This window comes from Papilio xuthus, unplaced genomic scaffold, assembly GCF_000836235.2.
Source record: "Papilio xuthus unplaced genomic scaffold, Pxut_1.1 DF826938.1, whole genome shotgun sequence".
Taxonomy (NCBI): Eukaryota; Metazoa; Arthropoda; class Insecta; order Lepidoptera; family Papilionidae; genus Papilio; species Papilio xuthus.
In genome coordinates, this window is record NW_013531711.1 from 3,054,082 (window position 1) to 3,072,987 (window position 18,906).

General features: G+C 32.3%; 2 protein-coding genes across 2 annotated transcripts; both read left to right on the forward strand.

Annotated features, from left to right (window-relative positions):
• Positions 1-625: 625 nt before the first annotated feature.
• Positions 626-7,884, forward strand: LOC106121757 (putative uncharacterized protein DDB_G0293878). The gene is made up of 5 exons (XM_013317559.1): positions 626-980; positions 1,425-1,597; positions 2,782-2,956; positions 3,462-3,545; positions 3,654-7,884. The coding sequence occupies exons 1-5, from the start codon at positions 948-950 to the stop codon at positions 5,937-5,939; spliced, it is 2,751 nt and encodes a 916-aa protein (XP_013173013.1). The 5' UTR covers positions 626-947; the 3' UTR covers positions 5,940-7,884.
• Positions 7,885-12,872: 4,988 nt separating this feature from the next.
• Positions 12,873-17,829, forward strand: LOC106121643 (uncharacterized). The gene is made up of 5 exons (XM_013317361.1): positions 12,873-13,064; positions 14,845-15,090; positions 15,612-15,737; positions 17,053-17,210; positions 17,631-17,829. The coding sequence occupies exons 2-5, from the start codon at positions 14,851-14,853 to the stop codon at positions 17,728-17,730; spliced, it is 624 nt and encodes a 207-aa protein (XP_013172815.1). The 5' UTR covers positions 12,873-13,064; positions 14,845-14,850; the 3' UTR covers positions 17,731-17,829.
• The last annotated feature ends 1,077 nt before the right edge of the window (positions 17,830-18,906 follow it).

Below are 18,906 nucleotides of genomic sequence, written 5' to 3' on the forward strand. Positions count from 1 at the left end.
CTTGTTTGGGAAAATTAATTCAAAGCTTTGCTACAAAGACAACATTTTAGTATCCACGTGGTTCTAAGATTCACAACCAAACTATTGGTTGTACTAGTATTTTTTTATAATCTAGATATATTATATCATATTTATTATGTTATATTCCATTTCTATAATATGGGGTAGAGTCTGTGCGCTGCAATTGAAACATTTAACAAAAATAAACGATATGTTTCTAATCAACTTACAAAATTGTCGTAATTTTTTCTACAGGCGTATAATTTTTATGGTAACGTTGTTTATTCTAACATGCTTCTATGGAATCGTTAAAAAAATTGATGGAATCGTAAATAATAAATCCTGTTTCACTATTGATTACCGCTTTTATTATAATATTACGTATCATGATATTATTTTAATGTCTAATGAAACAAGAACAATTTTTACAAACATTCTACAAATATAAGTTGTGGTTACAAAACAATTAGCTTAAGATTTATTTTTTTAAACAACACTTCCGATGTTTTATCTAAACATCAAAGTATAAAGAATTTATAATCTGTGTTCAACATCCAAAGAACCACAGATAAATTGAATTTTTTTATAAATGTAAACGTCAATAATGTCAATTACGTTACGAATATGTTACGGCTGGGCGACAAGTTGCATACCAAATCTTAATCGTTTTGGAAAATACCAGTTTAATTAATACGTTTACATAATATAAAATATATTAAAGTGATGTTAATAGAAAATTAATTGTTATTTGGTGTGAAATTTAACAGAAACTAAGCACACTGTGTTCAAAGTAAATATTTCAAGCTGTTTCAAGATTGATTTTTTATTTTGTTTATCCCAAAGTGGCTTATTGATAAAATTGCTAATAATTATCACATCTCGTCTGACGTGGCTCGTTGTTGACAACAATTTGGATATGTGAAATGTGAATTAGGAAAAATTGAGTGATGGATGAAAGCAATCGTAAATCTCCTTGTAAGGTAAAATATTGTTGAAATATAATCATTAAAAATACCAAAAAATCACAAACGAAATATTGTTTCTATGTTTATTTAATAACATTATTATATTACATGAAACCTTTAGTAAACTTTTCCTGTTTCTAATATAATTTGAATACTAAATTGAGTTTTGTATTTTATTTTTTAATTTACATACTCTGAAATACGCACGTTTAAAATAGAGATAGTTCACAGCTCATTAAAAAGAAATCTTTTATAATACATTGGCTAGACCATAGTTATATTTATTTTTTGGCTCTAGACTCTTTGGTAATGCACTGTGCTTTTCTTTTATAATTTGCTCCATTTATTTGTTTTATCGATCATCACATAGTCTATATAATTCCTGTTTATATCATACCTTTAAAATGACATTCCACATGCTTGTTATTGATTGTTTTGATGTTGCACCGTAATCAATAGGAATGCAACAGTGCGGGTGAGGCACAGTTGCATGCAGAAGTGGCAAACCTTCGGCAACATGTTGCAGAAAAAGATGCGCACATTGTAGGTATTGAAGCGGAGTTTGTAAAGTGCACCGCTAGAGCTGATGATTTAGAGGAGCAGGTCGACACCTGGAGAGAGAAGTATGAAAGGTAAGATATTTTGTTTTACTAGTATAACTATCTACTCAGCCGGCCAGTATTCACTGCTGGACATATGCGGCATAGATTGCCACTGTGTCTAGTCCTTTACCACCTTCATCCACATACTCCTATAAACTTGAGAGGGTTGAAAAGTAAGAAAATGAACAAGAATACGTTTTTGACACTCCTATTTAATGTATGATCATAGAATATTTTATTTAAGTGCTTAAATATAACTTAATTATGTTTTAAAAATACTTTAATGTTTTGAAAATTACTTTGTAAAAAATGTATTTTGAGTGTAAACAATTAATTTGAGATTAACCATTATTAATTTTAAATGTTTTAACAGTTAACAGAACAGTAATTGGTAATTATTCACCAACAATCTTTTGATAAGGATGTAATAAAATAGTTCTATTTAAATACATATATTAAAGAGATATTCTATTCAAGTTAAATAGAAGCTATTCAACAATGCTATATTTTGAAAAATATTATTAAATAACTCTCTCGTTATTCTCATAATTGTCTTTAATGGATTTAAAACAATCCTTAGATCTTTTAGATGGCATAGATTTAGAACATAGTCTGGAAGAACATGAACACTATTAAGTTTTTTTTTTAAATACACATAGGTGGAGGCACAGCAATTCTCATAATTGTTTATAGTGAATTAAAACAATCTTTACATCAGTGGTTCCCAAACTTATTTTGTCTAATGCCCACTTTGAGAATAAATATTTTTTAGCGCCCCCATATTTAACATATTTAAAAACCACTATAACTACAAATTAAATTAATTAATTATTGTGACCTATAAATGTATATTAACGGAGAATTCTAAACGAAACTTTTACTATAACCCGCAACTTGAAACCTGCAGCGCCCACAAGGGGGCGTTATCGTCCACTTTGGGAAAGACTGCTTTAGATCTTTTGATGCTTAAAATCATGTCTTTATTGTCATAAAGAACAAATATTTCATAATAAAATACATAAAAATCCATGTATGTGTTTTACATTTTAACAAGTTAAATTAATTAATAATATTGGTAATAACACAATAATGATTTTGTGATTTAAAGTAATAATACATCTTTGTATATCACAGACTTTGAGCTTAAATAGATGGTTACAAAAAGCATTACTAAATTACTTTCATATTAATAATATTTAAGAGAAAACTTTCAGACTGTATGACTCACATAAAAGAGTACAGAAATTAAATCAAGTATTGGAAGACAAGTTGCTGCAGATGGTTGACAAGATGAAGAGTGAAAAGAGTCAGTTGACAAAAGATATTGCTACACTTTCTGTCAGATTAGCCGAGTCTAAGCATAACTACAGTATGCTCCAAAAAGAAAATGTAAGTTGACTTTTTTTATTATACAATTTTGTAATTCATCATGATCAACCTGCCCTTATCCCTATCTAGGGTCGGCACAGTATGTACTACTCCTCTATACATCTCTAACAGCCGTCATATTCGACTCTACCCCCTTCTTATGCATATCCTCTTTACAATTTTGTAATTATTAAACGATTTTAAAAGTTAAAGTTGTTATTAACCGTGGTTCTCTGACACCAAAATTACTATAAAAAGTATTGTATCATATACAATATCTTTGACAAAACAGAGGTAACAAGATTTAAATGGAGATTTAGATTTTAGAAACCCACCGTAAATTGTTCATTTAATGTAAGTGATTATGAAATAACAAATTGAATTATGATGATGAAATGTAAAACACCTGAAGTCCTTTTTATCTGCTTTTCAATTATTTCATATTACTTTTTATTTAATTTGGTAAACATTATACTTAGATTTTAGTCTAATAAACTATTGACATTGCATCCTCGTTTCATTACAGGAAAGGTACAAAAATGATATGAACTTAGCTATCCAGTTGCTACAATGCAAACCTGACAATTTTGTGTCTCAAAAACTTGATAATGTAAGTTATTTTTTTTATATTATAATAGAAACATTTGACTTTATATTTTAAAACAATTATTTATATTTTAAAAGGACAATAAATGAGTTTATATTCACAAATTTACAGCTCCCCGTCGACACTCAAGCAAGAGTATCCCAATATGTTATGTCTAAAACATCGAAACCTTCAGGTTCTAGCCAATCTAAAACTGGCAATGATTTGGATACATTTGATGCTAGCGAATATGAATTCAATATATCCGCTTCTCTTATGTCTAAAATACTAGAAGATAGCATCCAAGATACTCTTACAAAGCATTGTGATACTTGCACATGTACTAAGTCACAAAGCAAACCATTCTGTTACAATGAAAGTTACTATTCAGTGTCTACACAAACATTATTGACGGGTGAAATGAAGAATTCACTATGTTTGAACTGCAACTCTGAGATAAAGTCTTTGAAATCAAACGTAAGCATGAGGAGTGTTTCGCCTCATGGTATTAAACTTTTAAACGAAAAGACTAATCTTGCAATTGGCAACATGTATATATTGCCACAAACAGCAAATATAATCACTGAAAGTAATAAAAATTTGATAGAAAAACCTATTACTAATCTTATTGAAACCACACAATCTCCGATTGAAACAAATCCAATAGTTTGTAACATAGAAAAAGAGGCAATTAAAGAGATAGAAGAAGAATTAAAACAAATAAAGAAGAATAACATGAATATGGAACCATCAGTGCATCATAAGCTTTGCGATAGAACGAAAACTTCGATTTCTAGCAAGAAAAGTAGTGTTCATAGCATAGGTAATGAAGATTTACTTCAAAACAAAGCTATTGATAAAGATGCTAAATTAAACAGCCAAGTACAAGTAGCTGAGACTAGCAGTTTGCGAAAAAATTCTCTAAGTTCTATGGGAGGAATCAGTCGAACGTCTTCTGTGGCAAAGTCTACAGTTAGCACACACAAATCCAACACTCAAGTCGGTCCTGGCCCGAGATTCTGTCACTTACGTATGCAGGCTGGGTCCAAAAATATACTGTTAGATAACGCGGAACCTGATGTCCCTCCCGTATTGTATAGGCGACAAAGCAAATGTACCGAAAATTCTATTTTCAAAGATTTAAATGATGGAATGGAAAATTTTATAGATTTAGTGAAAACAGACGATGATTACAAAACTGGAATAAATAATGAAAGTGTTGTAGTTGAAACAACTCTTATCGATGTTCACGTGGATAATAATAATAAAGATTCTGAAAGTTCCATTAAAGCAAATTCTATTAATCCTATTCTATTAAATGTGTCTTCTTCACCGTTGCAACCTTTGAAAACACATAATTTCTCTAATAGCTCTGAGCACAATAATAATAATAATACCCAAAGTATCACCAGCCAACAAAATCAAAACGATATCGATAATCTATTGAACGATTTTAACGTAGACACCGCAATGCAAAATAACAATGCAGAAATAACGACAGACAAAAAATTTGATTACGTAAACAACACTGATAATCAGGACATAAAAATATTTAATTTCGATCATTATGAACAAACTAAAGCCGGTCAATTCTCGAAACAGCTTAAAAAAATTGACATGTCTCAACTTCATTCCATTGAAAAAACAAAGATATCCAAAGATTACCCACCTATAGGATCGAGTTTCGATAAAAAAGATCAAGTAAATGTTAAACAACAAAAATCATCATTACCAGCTATTGTCAATGTTTATCCCAATTTGACGCAAACTCATTTAAAAGTTAACGAAAGTACCAAAGTATTTACAAACGAACAGAGTACTAGTTCTTTATCTAGCGACGATAGTGCAGCGTTATTACAAAAGCAACAATTGCTCAGAGTTGCGGAATGGGTCGAGAAAAATTTGGAACAACAGAACAGTTTTAACGATCCATTAGAGGAAGAATGCAGCTTTGTTAATCGGAATATCAGAAGAGATAGTAAACTGAGTAGACTGACTGAGACATTGAACGAACTTGCATTAAATATGCCTCATCCTGTGAGCAAATTTTCCAAATCATATACAAGAGATCACAACAGTTGGATTCATAATACAAATCAAAATACTAACCAAGATAAAGAAACAAAAGTGACAAAAATAACTGGCAATGTTGTTAAGGAAACTATATTTCCAGTAGAAAGTGGAGATGTGACGGTAACTGAAATTAATGTGGGTAGTACGGAAAGAGATGACAATTATAACATGGGAAATGAATTAGCAGGGGCTTTGAAATCTAAAGATAAAGAGATATCGCCCGAAGATTTGGCAAGAATGGAATATAACGTGAAAAAGTTTTTATTGAGCGGCCCACATTGGGCGAATCCGGCCTCAGTCGGTAGAAGTCGACGAACGAGCAGCAAAACCGAGACTGACGTATAACATTCCAATAAGAAAATATATAAAAGGCTAACTTATTCCCTGATTCTGTCAGTATTTATAAGAGCTTTTCTTTAAATCAGTTAATTGCTTACATTTGAGGCTACGTGTGCAAAGTATATTTGTGTATCTCGCTTTAAGAGAGGGTAACTCTTAAAATTTATATCTTGAAATGGACTGATGTTAGATATAAGTGGGATTTAAGGTTAATGCTAAAGATTTTTGCTATACAATTAACTTTCACTTTTGATGATAGATAGCTGCAAAAGCATTTAATAGGCCCGTTTTTATACATCTCATATCCTAATTTAGGTGACAAAATTCTAAACATCACGGAACAATATCAGATAACATTACACGTCAAATATTTGTTCAGAAGATTAAAAAAAAAAGTGTTGTTATTTTTTTTTAACTCGTAACGGGCCATTTTGATTATACATTATAACAATATGTACCTAAATATAGATATAATTTTTTGTTTTTTTTTTTATTTTATATTTTTATCGAATTTAAGCCCTAGTCAAATATTTTGATATTATTTATGAATATCATAACTTTTGATAATTTACTTATTACACACTATATTTACGCAAACCCAAAAGCTGCCACTTGCAAAGATATTATAGATATAGATTAGGATCGCAATATATAAAAAAAAAAACAAAGTATGAGATTTGACAAATATGCATTCAAGTTTCTAATAATGTGATAAATACAAAGTATAAACTAGCTTTCACTTGTGTACAAAATTGTTTAAGCACATATTCTATTCAGCAGCTAACGTAATTAAATAAACGTAAAGTTTTTTTGTCAAATGTATTCCAAAGTATTTTAACTCATTCCACATAGATACGGCTAAGTACGGAATCCGTCGATTTAAAGTTAGTACTAAATATATTTTCAATTTAGTAATAAGTTATTTACTGCTATGCATTTGTAATTTTATGTGATAAAAGCTGATATTTTAAATTCTTTATCCATACATATCTTTCAAAGTTTTTCGAAATATGGCGATATTTATATATTTCTGTTTAGTTTATATAAAATGAGAGAGAGAGAGAGAGATGTACAAAAAATGACATTTCCCTTTTTCTATACGTCCGTATTCTACGTCAAATACACCTCCCCTTCTTGTGCTTACCGCTTATCTTAATATAAAAGGGAAGGAAGGGTAAAAGACCTAGTTTTTGGCCACTGGTACCACTGTCATCAGACCAAGAAACTTATCAGTTTTTATTACGTAAACTTACCGAACTGTGCTTTTGCTACGTCTGCTAAACAAAACGTGTGTGCAAAATTATATGTCCTCTTGAACGGAATATATTTTTAAATATAGATAGGTTAATTGAAATGATAGTACGTATGGAATGCAAAGCTAATTTTGGTGTGTATTTATAATGTTAAATTCTTGCACAATTTTATGTCTTAATGTTAGTGATCGTGTCCGCAAGTATGTCAGGGGTGTCCAAACTTTATAATTATTAATTTAATATAACTTACTTTTAGTCAGTTTTACACTGTACCTGGGGTTGAGAATTTCTTAATGAGTTAAATCAAGCCTTTGTAACATTATCGTTCAAGTAAATTTAAATAAACCATAATTGGTAAAGTCAATGATCAAGTCAAGACCCTCGTTGGACACCTCTGGCATATATGAAGCATATTTCGTATGATAGAAAAAAATGTGAAACAAATTAAGTTTATCACATATTTGTGATAGTTTTTTTATTCTTAAAATTATGTACTACTTGTGACAATATTTTGTGATGTAATTGTATTTATTTCTTTATCGATTATTGTGTTTTTAAACATTGTTAATTTTTGTATTGTGATTATATGTCATAGATCTGCTTCCCGAAGTGTAAGAAAGCTAGGGCTGGCCCTGTGTAATGAAGCTTCAGCGGCGTACATTGTAAACGTGTTTATTTATTAAATACATGGTGACGTATTTTTCATTTTATTTTCAGCTACCCTACAAAAGTAGTAGGTTGTGTTCTGGGTGTTTAGCAGGAAAGTGTGCGAGAAAGTATTCGTAACCTTATCGACAAAATTTGTATTAGATTCGTGCCCCTCACGCGCATAAAATACAACAAGAAATCCCATACTTTTGAGAGATTTTGTAGTTGACGTTACAAATACTTTCTTAAAAAAATCGTCTTAGGTCCGCTGTGCAACTTCTCCATACCGAAGAGTTTGATTGCCTAGACATTTGTGATAAGACATCAATATATTTTAGGCTCTGTTTTGTTGGAAAGAATGAAAGGGATGGCAATATATTGAGTGAATCCGAGTCACTTATAAAGTTTGCATGGCTCTATAAGTGCCATATAGAGTTAACAAGTGAACAGTAGCAAATGGAAGTAGCATCAGCGCATGTAATGATATGTAGTAGCTAATATGTAGGGCTTATCTCTCTTGTACGATATCTAAGACCTTCGCGTTTCCAAAATCGTTTCAACTGAGAGGCTATTGTTCGCTCGGCCTTGTGACTCGACCCATTGTTCGAAGCTTCAATATTCGCCTTAACATAAAATTTCACCTTGAAAGAATTATTAACACATGCAATTGTTTTTTTTTTTATCTTGTGCAGCAGGTACACGAACTTTAATCTTGGATTCCTGTTTTTGCATTGTTTGTGCCTTGTATGATTATTTTTGAATCACGGTATCTAAAGAACACGATGACTGTATGATAATATTAAATTCCTAATGCCTTTATTATTTGATATCATTATCGAATATTGCGAGTCGATTTTTTATGATGTTTAACCAGTATACCAATAAATATAACAATAAAATACAACACTGGATATATTCAACTACCCTACTGTAGTTCTTACTTTCAACTATTAAGGTCTTACGACGGTGAGGTTATTTTTCTTACAATATGTGTTATGATAGTGTTCCAATTGTCTCGTATATTTTCAAATATTGCACGGTGTGTACAAAGTTATGTCGCTCGTCACAATGCCGCGGCAAATCGCTTCTCACTTGTTCATGCCAATCATGAATAGGATAACCATTAATTTCATGTTTAGATGGACTTAGTGTTGATTGTAATAGTTAACCGTTTTGCTAATACAACGACTAGAACAATTATTTAAAACCCTACCAAATTCCAGGTCCTGTCGTAGTAGCCGTAAAGGTTGATACTGTATCTGCAAGTCGAAAAACATAAGAACTTTCCAAAGAAAAATATAAATCTATTAGGGTGACGATATAATGGTCTCTCCTAAAATCATTAGTGTGGTTACCCTAGCATGAAGTCGAAGTGAATGACCATGAAATTAGAATCACACGACAGGTGGTCAGCCCTTGATATTGTGATCTAGACACCGGCAATTATTTGATCCTGCCACGCTCCGCAGCATCAGCGAAGTATGCCTATAAACAATTACATTTCGTTTAGTCTACCTTTATGATGCTACGTAGCTAATCCGAAAAGAGCTAGGTATTAGACTATCGTTTAAAATGAAGGTAGGATTTTAAATTATCTACTACATTGTCTTTCTTCTACCCACATTAATTTGAAAGATGCGAAAGCTATGAATTTACTTGATAATAAATACGCATATCCATAGATTAATTTAAATCATTCGTTTCACTCAGTGATTTCTAAATTGTTAGCAAAAGATGATGTTTTACAATACTTTTTATTATGTACGGTGTTGGTTTTAACACGGTCAATAAGAAAGAAATCAATAAGCGGCCTAAATTTTTGGTAACCACAGAAAAAAAGGTAGGTACGTACGTCTGTGTAGACGTTTTATTTTATTGTCCGCGAGATTTGACGACGTTAGAATTCACAAGAATTGAACACGATCAGTGCCACTAATTCACTGGGCGAGTTTACTTTGATATAAAGAAATCGTAGTGGCGTTAAATGTGTTACAAAAAATTATTCTATTGACGAGATATAATATGTCGTCTCTTTACCACAATTCAAAGTTAATTGATTTATCGGGTAGATGGCTTACATTGAGGGGTCGATTGAAACTTTTCAATGTTCATTTCCTGCATGTTTCTTTCCAATAAATTGAAAAAAGAAATAGCGAATAATTATTGCCTTAGTTGGGAACAACTTGACCGTCTGCAACTTGGTCAAGTGAATAAAATAAAAATTTCACGGAAACTCAATCGAATCTTAATCGAGCTTTTAATGATTGGTCGCTTAGTTTGATTTGAAATCAACTCTAGCATTAGATAGGGTCTACTTCGTTTGTTTAACTGTAGGTAGGTTAATATTTATACAAGTCGTCACTTTAGTCTTGCTATGCTTGCCTCTGATGGCTTACTATGATTTTGTAGTACCTTGATTTTCATTTAATTTGAAACTTCTTCAGCTTCTTAAATTCAACAATAGTTTGCAAGAAAAGCTATTTAAATTGACAATTTTGAATACAATATTTTAGTTTTTTTAAAACAATGTATACTAAGTCAAAACTTTGAATTTACATAAGTCGTGCAAGAATGTTTTGTCATGGTCTGACTCATTTGATAATGGTGGTTACAAAAACGTAAAGTACAGGATTATACGAGTACATAACATTTATGTGATAACATTGTGCGTGATATTTAAACACGTTCTTGGAAAATTCAATGTAACAACGTGTTATATTAAGCATGTAGGGCGGTTTTGGTCAATTTCTCACGGTCACCAACAACGGCAGGAATAATTTTGGAAAATAATATTATAAACCGTTGCCATAACTGCACTGGTAGAATTATTGTCGAAAACATGCTATGTCTCGGGATTGTATGGATTAGTAGCACTTTCAATAAAGTGCACCCGTTAGCGAATGTTAGCTGTCGACACGCACGCTATTCGTAACGTTTTTACGACCTTATAACTATTATGTCCGTTCTAAAACTGTAACATCTATAACATATCGTCTAACGAACGAAACTTAAACGATTCATGGCCATGAAATTCTTATTATGTCAGAATATTGTATAAAAACTGTAACTTCGCTGATTTGCTCTTGATCTGCGGCTTTTACTTTAATTGGGAAGTACAGCCTTGTCAATCAATTCGTTAACTAAACTTCTTATTCATTGGATCCCGTTGCACCAGAATTTATTCTTCGAATCGTTTTAATCGAATCTCTTCAGTTGATTTTAGAATAAGTAAGGTCAGTGCAAAATTAATTCGTATGGAATAACGTATCAATAATCTATAGTCTGTATGATGAAAAACCTAAAAATCTAAAGGACACTTAGAATTTCGATTACTGTAGTCAAATTAGAAAAATTAACATTACTAAAAAAGAAAAGATTACTCGAAAGAAAACAAGAAAAGAACGCATACAAAATCGCAGGCCACATCTAGTAAAAACGTATAGAAAGTTAGTTGCTATGCACTTGTTTAGACCTTTTAATTGCATGAAGATATGTCATCAACCTACCACAACGGTAACCGCGTGCTGTGATTGCTCTACGTTGTCTTGTATCGTGATGTAAGATTTGGGGACGGCTACGTGTTTTGTATGTGATGACGTCACGTAATCGTGTGAACAGTTATAGTAGATTTAGGAGCTATTATTTTCGCTACGTAACTTACTGTTATAATGTTTGTATCTCAACATGTTGCTGTGTTAAAGAAAACACAATAGTTCATTAATAGATAGAGATTTAATAATATAATTTGAGCGTCAGTGGTCAAGCACTTGACTTGCAATCTGCAGGTCCTGGGTTCGAATCCCGCCATGTGCCAATGTGTTTTTCGATTTCCGATTTACATATGTACATTTATCCGACGTTCTTACGGTAAAGGAAAACATCGTGATGCAACCTGCACATATCTGAGAAGAAATTCAAAGATATGTGTGAAGTCAACCAACCCGCACTTGCCTATGTCCTAGTCACCCTTAACTTAGGGTAGGCTCCGAGCCCCTCGGTGGGGACGTATAGTGAGCTGATGATGATGATGAATATAATTTAGATAAGTTTTAAGGCGAAGTTTTTCCTTACTTTTTCTCATTTTAATGTAACTTAAGTAAAATTGGAAATATAGACAAAATAAACATTAGTATTGACTGTGGAATTTCTTGTATTCGGAATTAGAAATGGAAATATTTGCTCTAATTTTACCGATCTTAAAAGTATAACAAATATAATTATTAAAAAAACAATTGAAGAAATAATGCATCTAAATCCACTGAATACCATCCTTGTTTAAATTAAGTAAGAATGCTTCTAAGTACAGGATAAAAACAGTTCTTAGCCTAAAAACCCATTTGTCCATTATTATGAATAGATTTAGTAATTGTATTGAAAGGTTTGTCCGCGGTAAAGTGTGAAATACTCGGAGAAAGCTTTCACACGGCGCCAACGTAAATTGTACGTGAATTGTCGTCGGCGGTCAAATGCAACCCGGTTTGGCTCACGCCGGGTCAATAAAATTGCCCTGTTGTATGACGCTGTGCTCTACATTTAAACTGGTGAAATATGTTTTGAGGTTAAATAGTGTAAATAATCTTAATGTTGCGCAAATAACAAATAAATGTATTTATCCCACTATATGTAGGTATACAGGATTTCTGTCCTCCAAATTATTATTCGTTTTTTCACGGTATCCATCCATCTCTTTCTAGGTATATCCTTTGTTTTCTACCTCAGTTCCTGATAAGATTAATCTAAAAAATGTGAAGGCTATTATATAATTTTTAATTTCTTTTAATAACAAGCTGTCGCCCGCGACTTCGTCTTAAATTAGTAGCCTATGTGTTCTTCTAGACTATGTTCTACATCTATGCTAAATTTCATCGTGATCCGTTAAGCCATTCTGAAGATACCTTCAAAACAAACATCCATCTATACATTCGCATTTATAATATTAGTAAGGTAACATGAATTAAAAGATTTACTAAATACTTTTTGCTATTTTAAAAGTAAAAAGAAACGTCATAAGAGTTTGCAAGATGTCAAATTATGACAGAATTTGTATTTTTCATGTCTTGTGCATAAATAAATAACGAGGTTTTTAATTTTTTTTTATTTCAACATTTCTCGTGAATTTCACTGATTTTACAACCAAAGAGAAAATTGTAATGTGAAAATGTACTAAATTGATTTTTAGATAGGGTAACATATACAGTAATTTACTTTTCAAGAGTATTCTACAAATTAAGTAAGTACCGTATTGTATTTCATTTATTTATATTATATATTATAGCAGTGACAAGGAAGGATAAAGTTAAAAATGTGTATATTAGAGGAAGTTTGAAAGTAGCGCCAGTGATCGAGAAATTGTGGAGTAAAAGATTAGCGTGGTTTGGACATGTTATGAGGAGGGATGATGATGATATAAGCAAAAAAGTAATGAGATTGAATGTGGATGGCTACAAGCGTAGGGGAAGACCAAAAAAAGTATGGAATGACTGTGTGAAAGAGGATATGCGTAAGAAGGGGGTAGACTCGGATATGACGGCTGATAGAGATGGAGGAGTAGTACATACTGTGCCGACCCTCGATAGGGATAAGGGCAGGTTGATGATGATTTATTATAGCAGTGATGGAATGTACCATAGGTGCGTATATTTAATACTCTATACAAATATCATTTCTTTATGTTTTTCACAATGCCTAGTTTTACTCTATGAAATAGGTTATGCGAAACAGCAAACAGTTATTCATAAAACTAGATGAACTATTGTGAACACACGATTAGGTAATATAACATTTAAATCTTTAAATTATCTTGATATGATGTTAAAATTAGAACATCTTACATGTATTAACAATATTCATCTTTGAATTGACCACAACTTTAAAATCGTAATTACTGTTGTTAAACATATTATGAAATATCATTATTGAGTTACTTTTACTCCACTACTATCTGTCGCCCGCGACTCCGTCCACGTGGATATATAAAAAAACTAAATTAGTGTGGCCCACCCATCCATCCATCCTCATCACATCCATCTAAACGTTCGCATTTATAATATTATTAGTAAGTTACATAAAAAGCAACTCTTCAAGGCATAAATTCGAAAAAAAAAATGAATAAATGGTATCCTATGTCCGTCTCCTGGTTCTAAGTTAACTCCTCGCCAATTCTCAGCTATATCGGTAAAGCCGTTCTTGAGTTATAAATAGTTAATAATTATTAAGATTATCGAATATTTTGGTCCAATTTTTAACTGCAATTAATGGCTATGTTACTTAGGTAACGAATAAAAAAATTGCAGGAATATCTTCATGTTTGTGGCCACAGTGTCTGGTGTATATGGTGGAAGTTATCAAATTATAAGAAAAATTACAAAAGTTAATGTAACTTTTTAACAAAAAAGAGTTGAATTTTTTTAGTATTTTTCCCCGTGTAGTTATCGATCTGACTATACACCATTACCATTTTATCGTTGAATTTTGGGACACCCTGTATATCGAAGATAATAAAATAAAAAAAATGCCATCCCAGATAGATTAACTTTCGTCTATCTATATTGTAACTGCAATATAACTTGCTCGGTTAGAAATAGCTCTCAGTAAAAACTAGATCTATTGGTAGAACGGCTGGGGTAAAGGCGTGCGTGTTCGAGCCTCACATACCACAAAGGTATGAGATAATAGAGCCTAGAATCTTATTGGTCTCAATAAAATATTGCTTTAATATAAGATGAAAAGATAATTGAAAAATTACCAGAGTATGTCTCTGTAGAGAAAGAAAATAAGATTATATGTACATTGAAATGTTTACTTAGCTGAAGCTAAGTTTCGTTTGTTGTTTGTAGTCACGTTATAATGACCACTAAATCCTTAAGATTGGTGGGTAATTCTCTGGGTTAGGTGAGATTGTGACCTCCTGTAGCCTAATCGGTTTAACTGATTTTGATATATATATTATGCGATTCGTATTCTTTCCCGGATTGTCATTAACGTAAAGTCGTGTTAATTAATTCTTTCAGTGGTGAATGGAAAAATGCAAGTTTGGTCCCTGCACGAAATGTGTTCGTAAGGAGGTGAACGTGGAGTTGGAGCGTGAGGCAGGGGTTTTCGAGGCCGGGTCCGGGAGCGGAAGCGCGGGGCCGGCGGCGGAGGTGTGGCGGCGGCAGTGCGGCTGCGTGCGCACCAGCGACAAGCTGCGCCGCATCATCGAGCAGTTCCCCTGCGCGCCGCCTCCCTCCCCCGCTGATAAGGGCACCTCTCAATTCGTAATTCATTTCTTCAGTCAAACTAATTAGTCTCTGAAGTTACTAAGTAAGAACTTTCACAAAGGCACTGTCAAGTGTCCGTATACAAAGTTAACGTTCTTGGTTCGCCGAGATAGCTCACAACATGAAGGGATTGCTGGGGTTCTATGTACGGTTGGGTTTCTTTAAATAGTTTAACACAGTGTAACTGTTACACTTACAATCATTGAATGGTTACGTAATCAGTCTGTTAGTTTAGATTTTACATACTAAACATACACTTTCTCCCTTAGTAGTCATTGAACGATTCTGAAGATGATATATACTTGGTATCCAGTGAACTGTGTCTAACTTAACGACATTCACAATATCATTAGACGAACCAAAGTCTACTACAAAAAGTGTTACCATTAGGTAACAAGTTTAGTTTAACATGAGCTCAACTGACGATTATTGTTTTCAAAGAAACGATTCCAATGCCTGCTATATAAATAATAATTAATTTTTATGGTCGTAGTATACACATGTTTACCAAATTTTAGCATAATACTGGGGCTTGCATCTCCGCGTTCTGTTCCGTGCACCAAAACGCGTTCCCGAACTGCGAACACCGCGCCGATGACTCGATCGAATGTGCCAACATGGTCAAGGATAAAGAAATAGAGCCAGTAAGTTTTACAATAATTTAACAATATATTATGATACTAGGATACACCGTTTTGTTACTACTAAATATGATTGGTAACTGAATATTAAGTTTTTAATGCATCTAATACTATAATAACCAAGGATTAAGGTTGTATAAAAGGACCTCCTTTTGAGTCAAATGATAAGAAATAATGTAATAAAATATTTTAAAGCTTTTTTATTATCAAAAATTTGGTTTACTATCCTGTCTAATGTTTCTTTTCGTAGTTTTCTGACAAGTGAAAAGTAGTCAAGAATTATAATGTCGTGATGTAAGATAGGATCGGAAAGGATCGTGATGCCGCCCGCTAACGTGTTCCCAGAGGACGCGGCGTCTTTCAAAATACAACCTCATTTCGATATTATCTAATCTTCGTAATACTGGCATAAAACCTTGACCTCCGTAGTATGAACATTCTTATATCAATGTCTTTAACCCGAAATACTTTAACTAAAAATGTTTATTGTTATGTACCAAGGTCTTATTTCTTACCCACGTATGCCTCAGTTACTTCCATCTTTTATTTATATTAAGTAATCATAATTTAAATGAACAGGCGCAAATGGCTCAACCCACTGGTTTTTAATTAATAATTTAGAAGAATAAAGTAAAGAAGATATAAGTTAGGAGAAAAGGGGATAACGTACCCATTTTCTGTGCTCCTAAAAGACTGGTTTGTAGAGAAACTAAGGCAAATCTAACCCCCGCTTAAAACTAGGTTTTATGTTGGTTTAATTTAATACTGGTAATATTTATATTATCTTTTAATGCAATTTTGCTTTAATTTTTATATTAATAATTATAATTATTCTACAAACGGATACCGGATATAAAGGCGGATAGTACGAAGGCTTCCGTAATAATCTGATTAAATATAATTTGTTACAATTAGTTTATTATATTAATATCACGATTATAAACGAAATTAGACCTTGTGGAAAGCAGTTAACTCGCCAGTTGTAGCGTTGTAGCTCAATTAACTTTGAGATAAAATCTCTGTGGGTCAAAGCCGAGTATTCTGTTTTCATGTTCCGCGGTCAAATATTCAAGCTTAAACATTAAACTGTAAACGCAACATATTATCACATAATGTACATTAAACAATTGCACTTTCTTTTTAAAAATACGAATGTTAACGATCCTATTCAATTATACTGCAACAAACGTATCTGTTCGATAAAACATGCAAAGATCTTTGTCGGACTGTACTTGATGTTTTGTCATGTTTTATCTTGTGTGTCTATGCATAAGTTGGTAGGTTGGCACTGAAATTATTCGAATGTATCAATTTGCAGGAAAGTTCCCGACCGTTCGGTGTGGTGACTGACATAGTGCAGTTGCTGCAGTTATCGGTGACTGCCACTGCACTCGCCCTCTACTACCTCATCTACTGCTACATGCAGCTCGTATATTATACGCTGCGATCTGCTCTCTACTTTCATAATGCTGATGGGTAAGATAAACAAGGAAGTAAGCAAAGAAGTAAATCGTTTTCATTTTGTGGTGACTATCAACTTATTAGAGAGAACAAAATGATTTGCATCTTTGGTTACGCTGCAAAGGTAAAGTTTGTGGTAACAAATACAAGTCCTTCGGCCTATAAGAGTAGAATGAATAGGCATTTACTAAGATATCTTTCGATCACATCATCACTTAACATAAGGTGGGCTTGTGATCAGGCGATGCCTTATGTAATGTAAAAAAATATTGTAAAATGTTTTACTGAACTTGTGCGTTACGTTTTTACTAATTTTAACCAATTTTAGGTGGGATCTATTTCGTTTTATACTCGTTATCTTTTGGAAGATATTTGACACATTTGCACGTGTATATATAATTTGTATATCACCTGTTTTCATTGTGTGACACAAAGGCCAATGAAGATAACGATCGGCGTGGTGACGCTGACGTCACTTATCGTCGGCTTCAACCTGCTGGTGCGACTCGAGCGGCTCTTCTTCATCTTCAATTGATACGCGAATTGTTTAACATATGAGATAAATTTATAATGTCCTTGATATCTGGTGTTATTTGAAAATAAAACAAATCCATTAGTTTGTTTGTTCTAACGATTTTATTGTTTGTTGTTTGTTTAAGCTAAGCTAATTTTCGTTACTTATCAATCATAATATCTAAAATGTTTTATTTAAAACCAAAGTAACTTATTTGTGTATTTTTTTTCTAAGTAATATAGGGCTAACATTATATTTTTTCTGATCATTTAATATTGATGAATAACTAGAGTCAATATTCTAACCAGCAAAGTTAAAAATGTTAAAACAAGAGTTATTGATGTCGTATACCATTATTTCTATTGGCGTAATTTAGTCTTGAATAGTGGTAAGTGTGTTAAAGTAAACAAAACATGAAGAAAAAAGGCAAATTAGCCGTAACCGTAATTTAGATGAAGTGAAATTGTAGGTACTTTTAAATTGATCTACTTCCAGCGTGATCTCATATAGAATTACTAATTTCAAATTATTACAAGTTCGGAAGTTAATATTTCTATGACTATTAAAATTTACCTATAAAATATATTTCTACAATTCCTTATTGGACTGTAATGTAATTTTTTTTTTTCACATTTATAATATATTGAAGTAAACGGATGAAGGTCTGAGAGGAAATAAAATATTCTGAGGCGAACGTACGAAAACTTTGAAATACCGTCATAGTAAAATACATAAACTACAGAGACATTTGGTTGTAACAATAATCTAAAGTTATTCTATGTTTAATGAAATATTTCGAAGAAAGTTTCTCATTATTATAAAATATTACTAATTACAAACATCAAAGAAGATATGATAGTTGTAAGTATATAAATATTCATTGGACCAAACAAAGAATTTATTTGTACATGAATTTTTTTATCCAACTTAAGTTATGTAGGTACAAAAAAAACATAAAACATCTAATAGTTTCACGTACTAACAATAAAACTGAGACAAAACTAACAACAAATTAAAGGCTTTCACAATTTTTTATTCAGCCGTTGTGTTGAAGTAGCGATCTTTTAGTAAGGCGTTAAAGCCCCATTCGACCATTGATACGGCGTCCGTGAGGGAGGAACAGAGGCTGTTCGAGTCTACTATTACATTGTCGACCGTCAAAGGCGACGCGCGTTTATTCGCGTCTACTAAAATACC

Coding starts and splice junctions, on each gene's coding strand:
- LOC106121643 (XM_013317361.1), top strand. CDS start 14,851: ATGGAAAAATGCAAGTTTGGTCCCTGCACGAAATGTGTTCGTAAGGAG. Junction 15,091..15,611: donor ATAAGGGCACCTCTCAATTC/GTAATTCATTTC, acceptor ACCAAATTTTAG/CATAATACTGGGGCTTGCAT. Junction 15,738..17,052: donor AGGATAAAGAAATAGAGCCA/GTAAGTTTTACA, acceptor ATCAATTTGCAG/GAAAGTTCCCGACCGTTCGG.
- LOC106121757 (XM_013317559.1), top strand. CDS start 948: ATGGATGAAAGCAATCGTAAATCTCCTTGTAAG. Junction 981..1,424: donor ATCGTAAATCTCCTTGTAAG/GTAAAATATTGT, acceptor CGTAATCAATAG/GAATGCAACAGTGCGGGTGA. Junction 3,546..3,653: donor TGTCTCAAAAACTTGATAAT/GTAAGTTATTTT, acceptor ACAAATTTACAG/CTCCCCGTCGACACTCAAGC.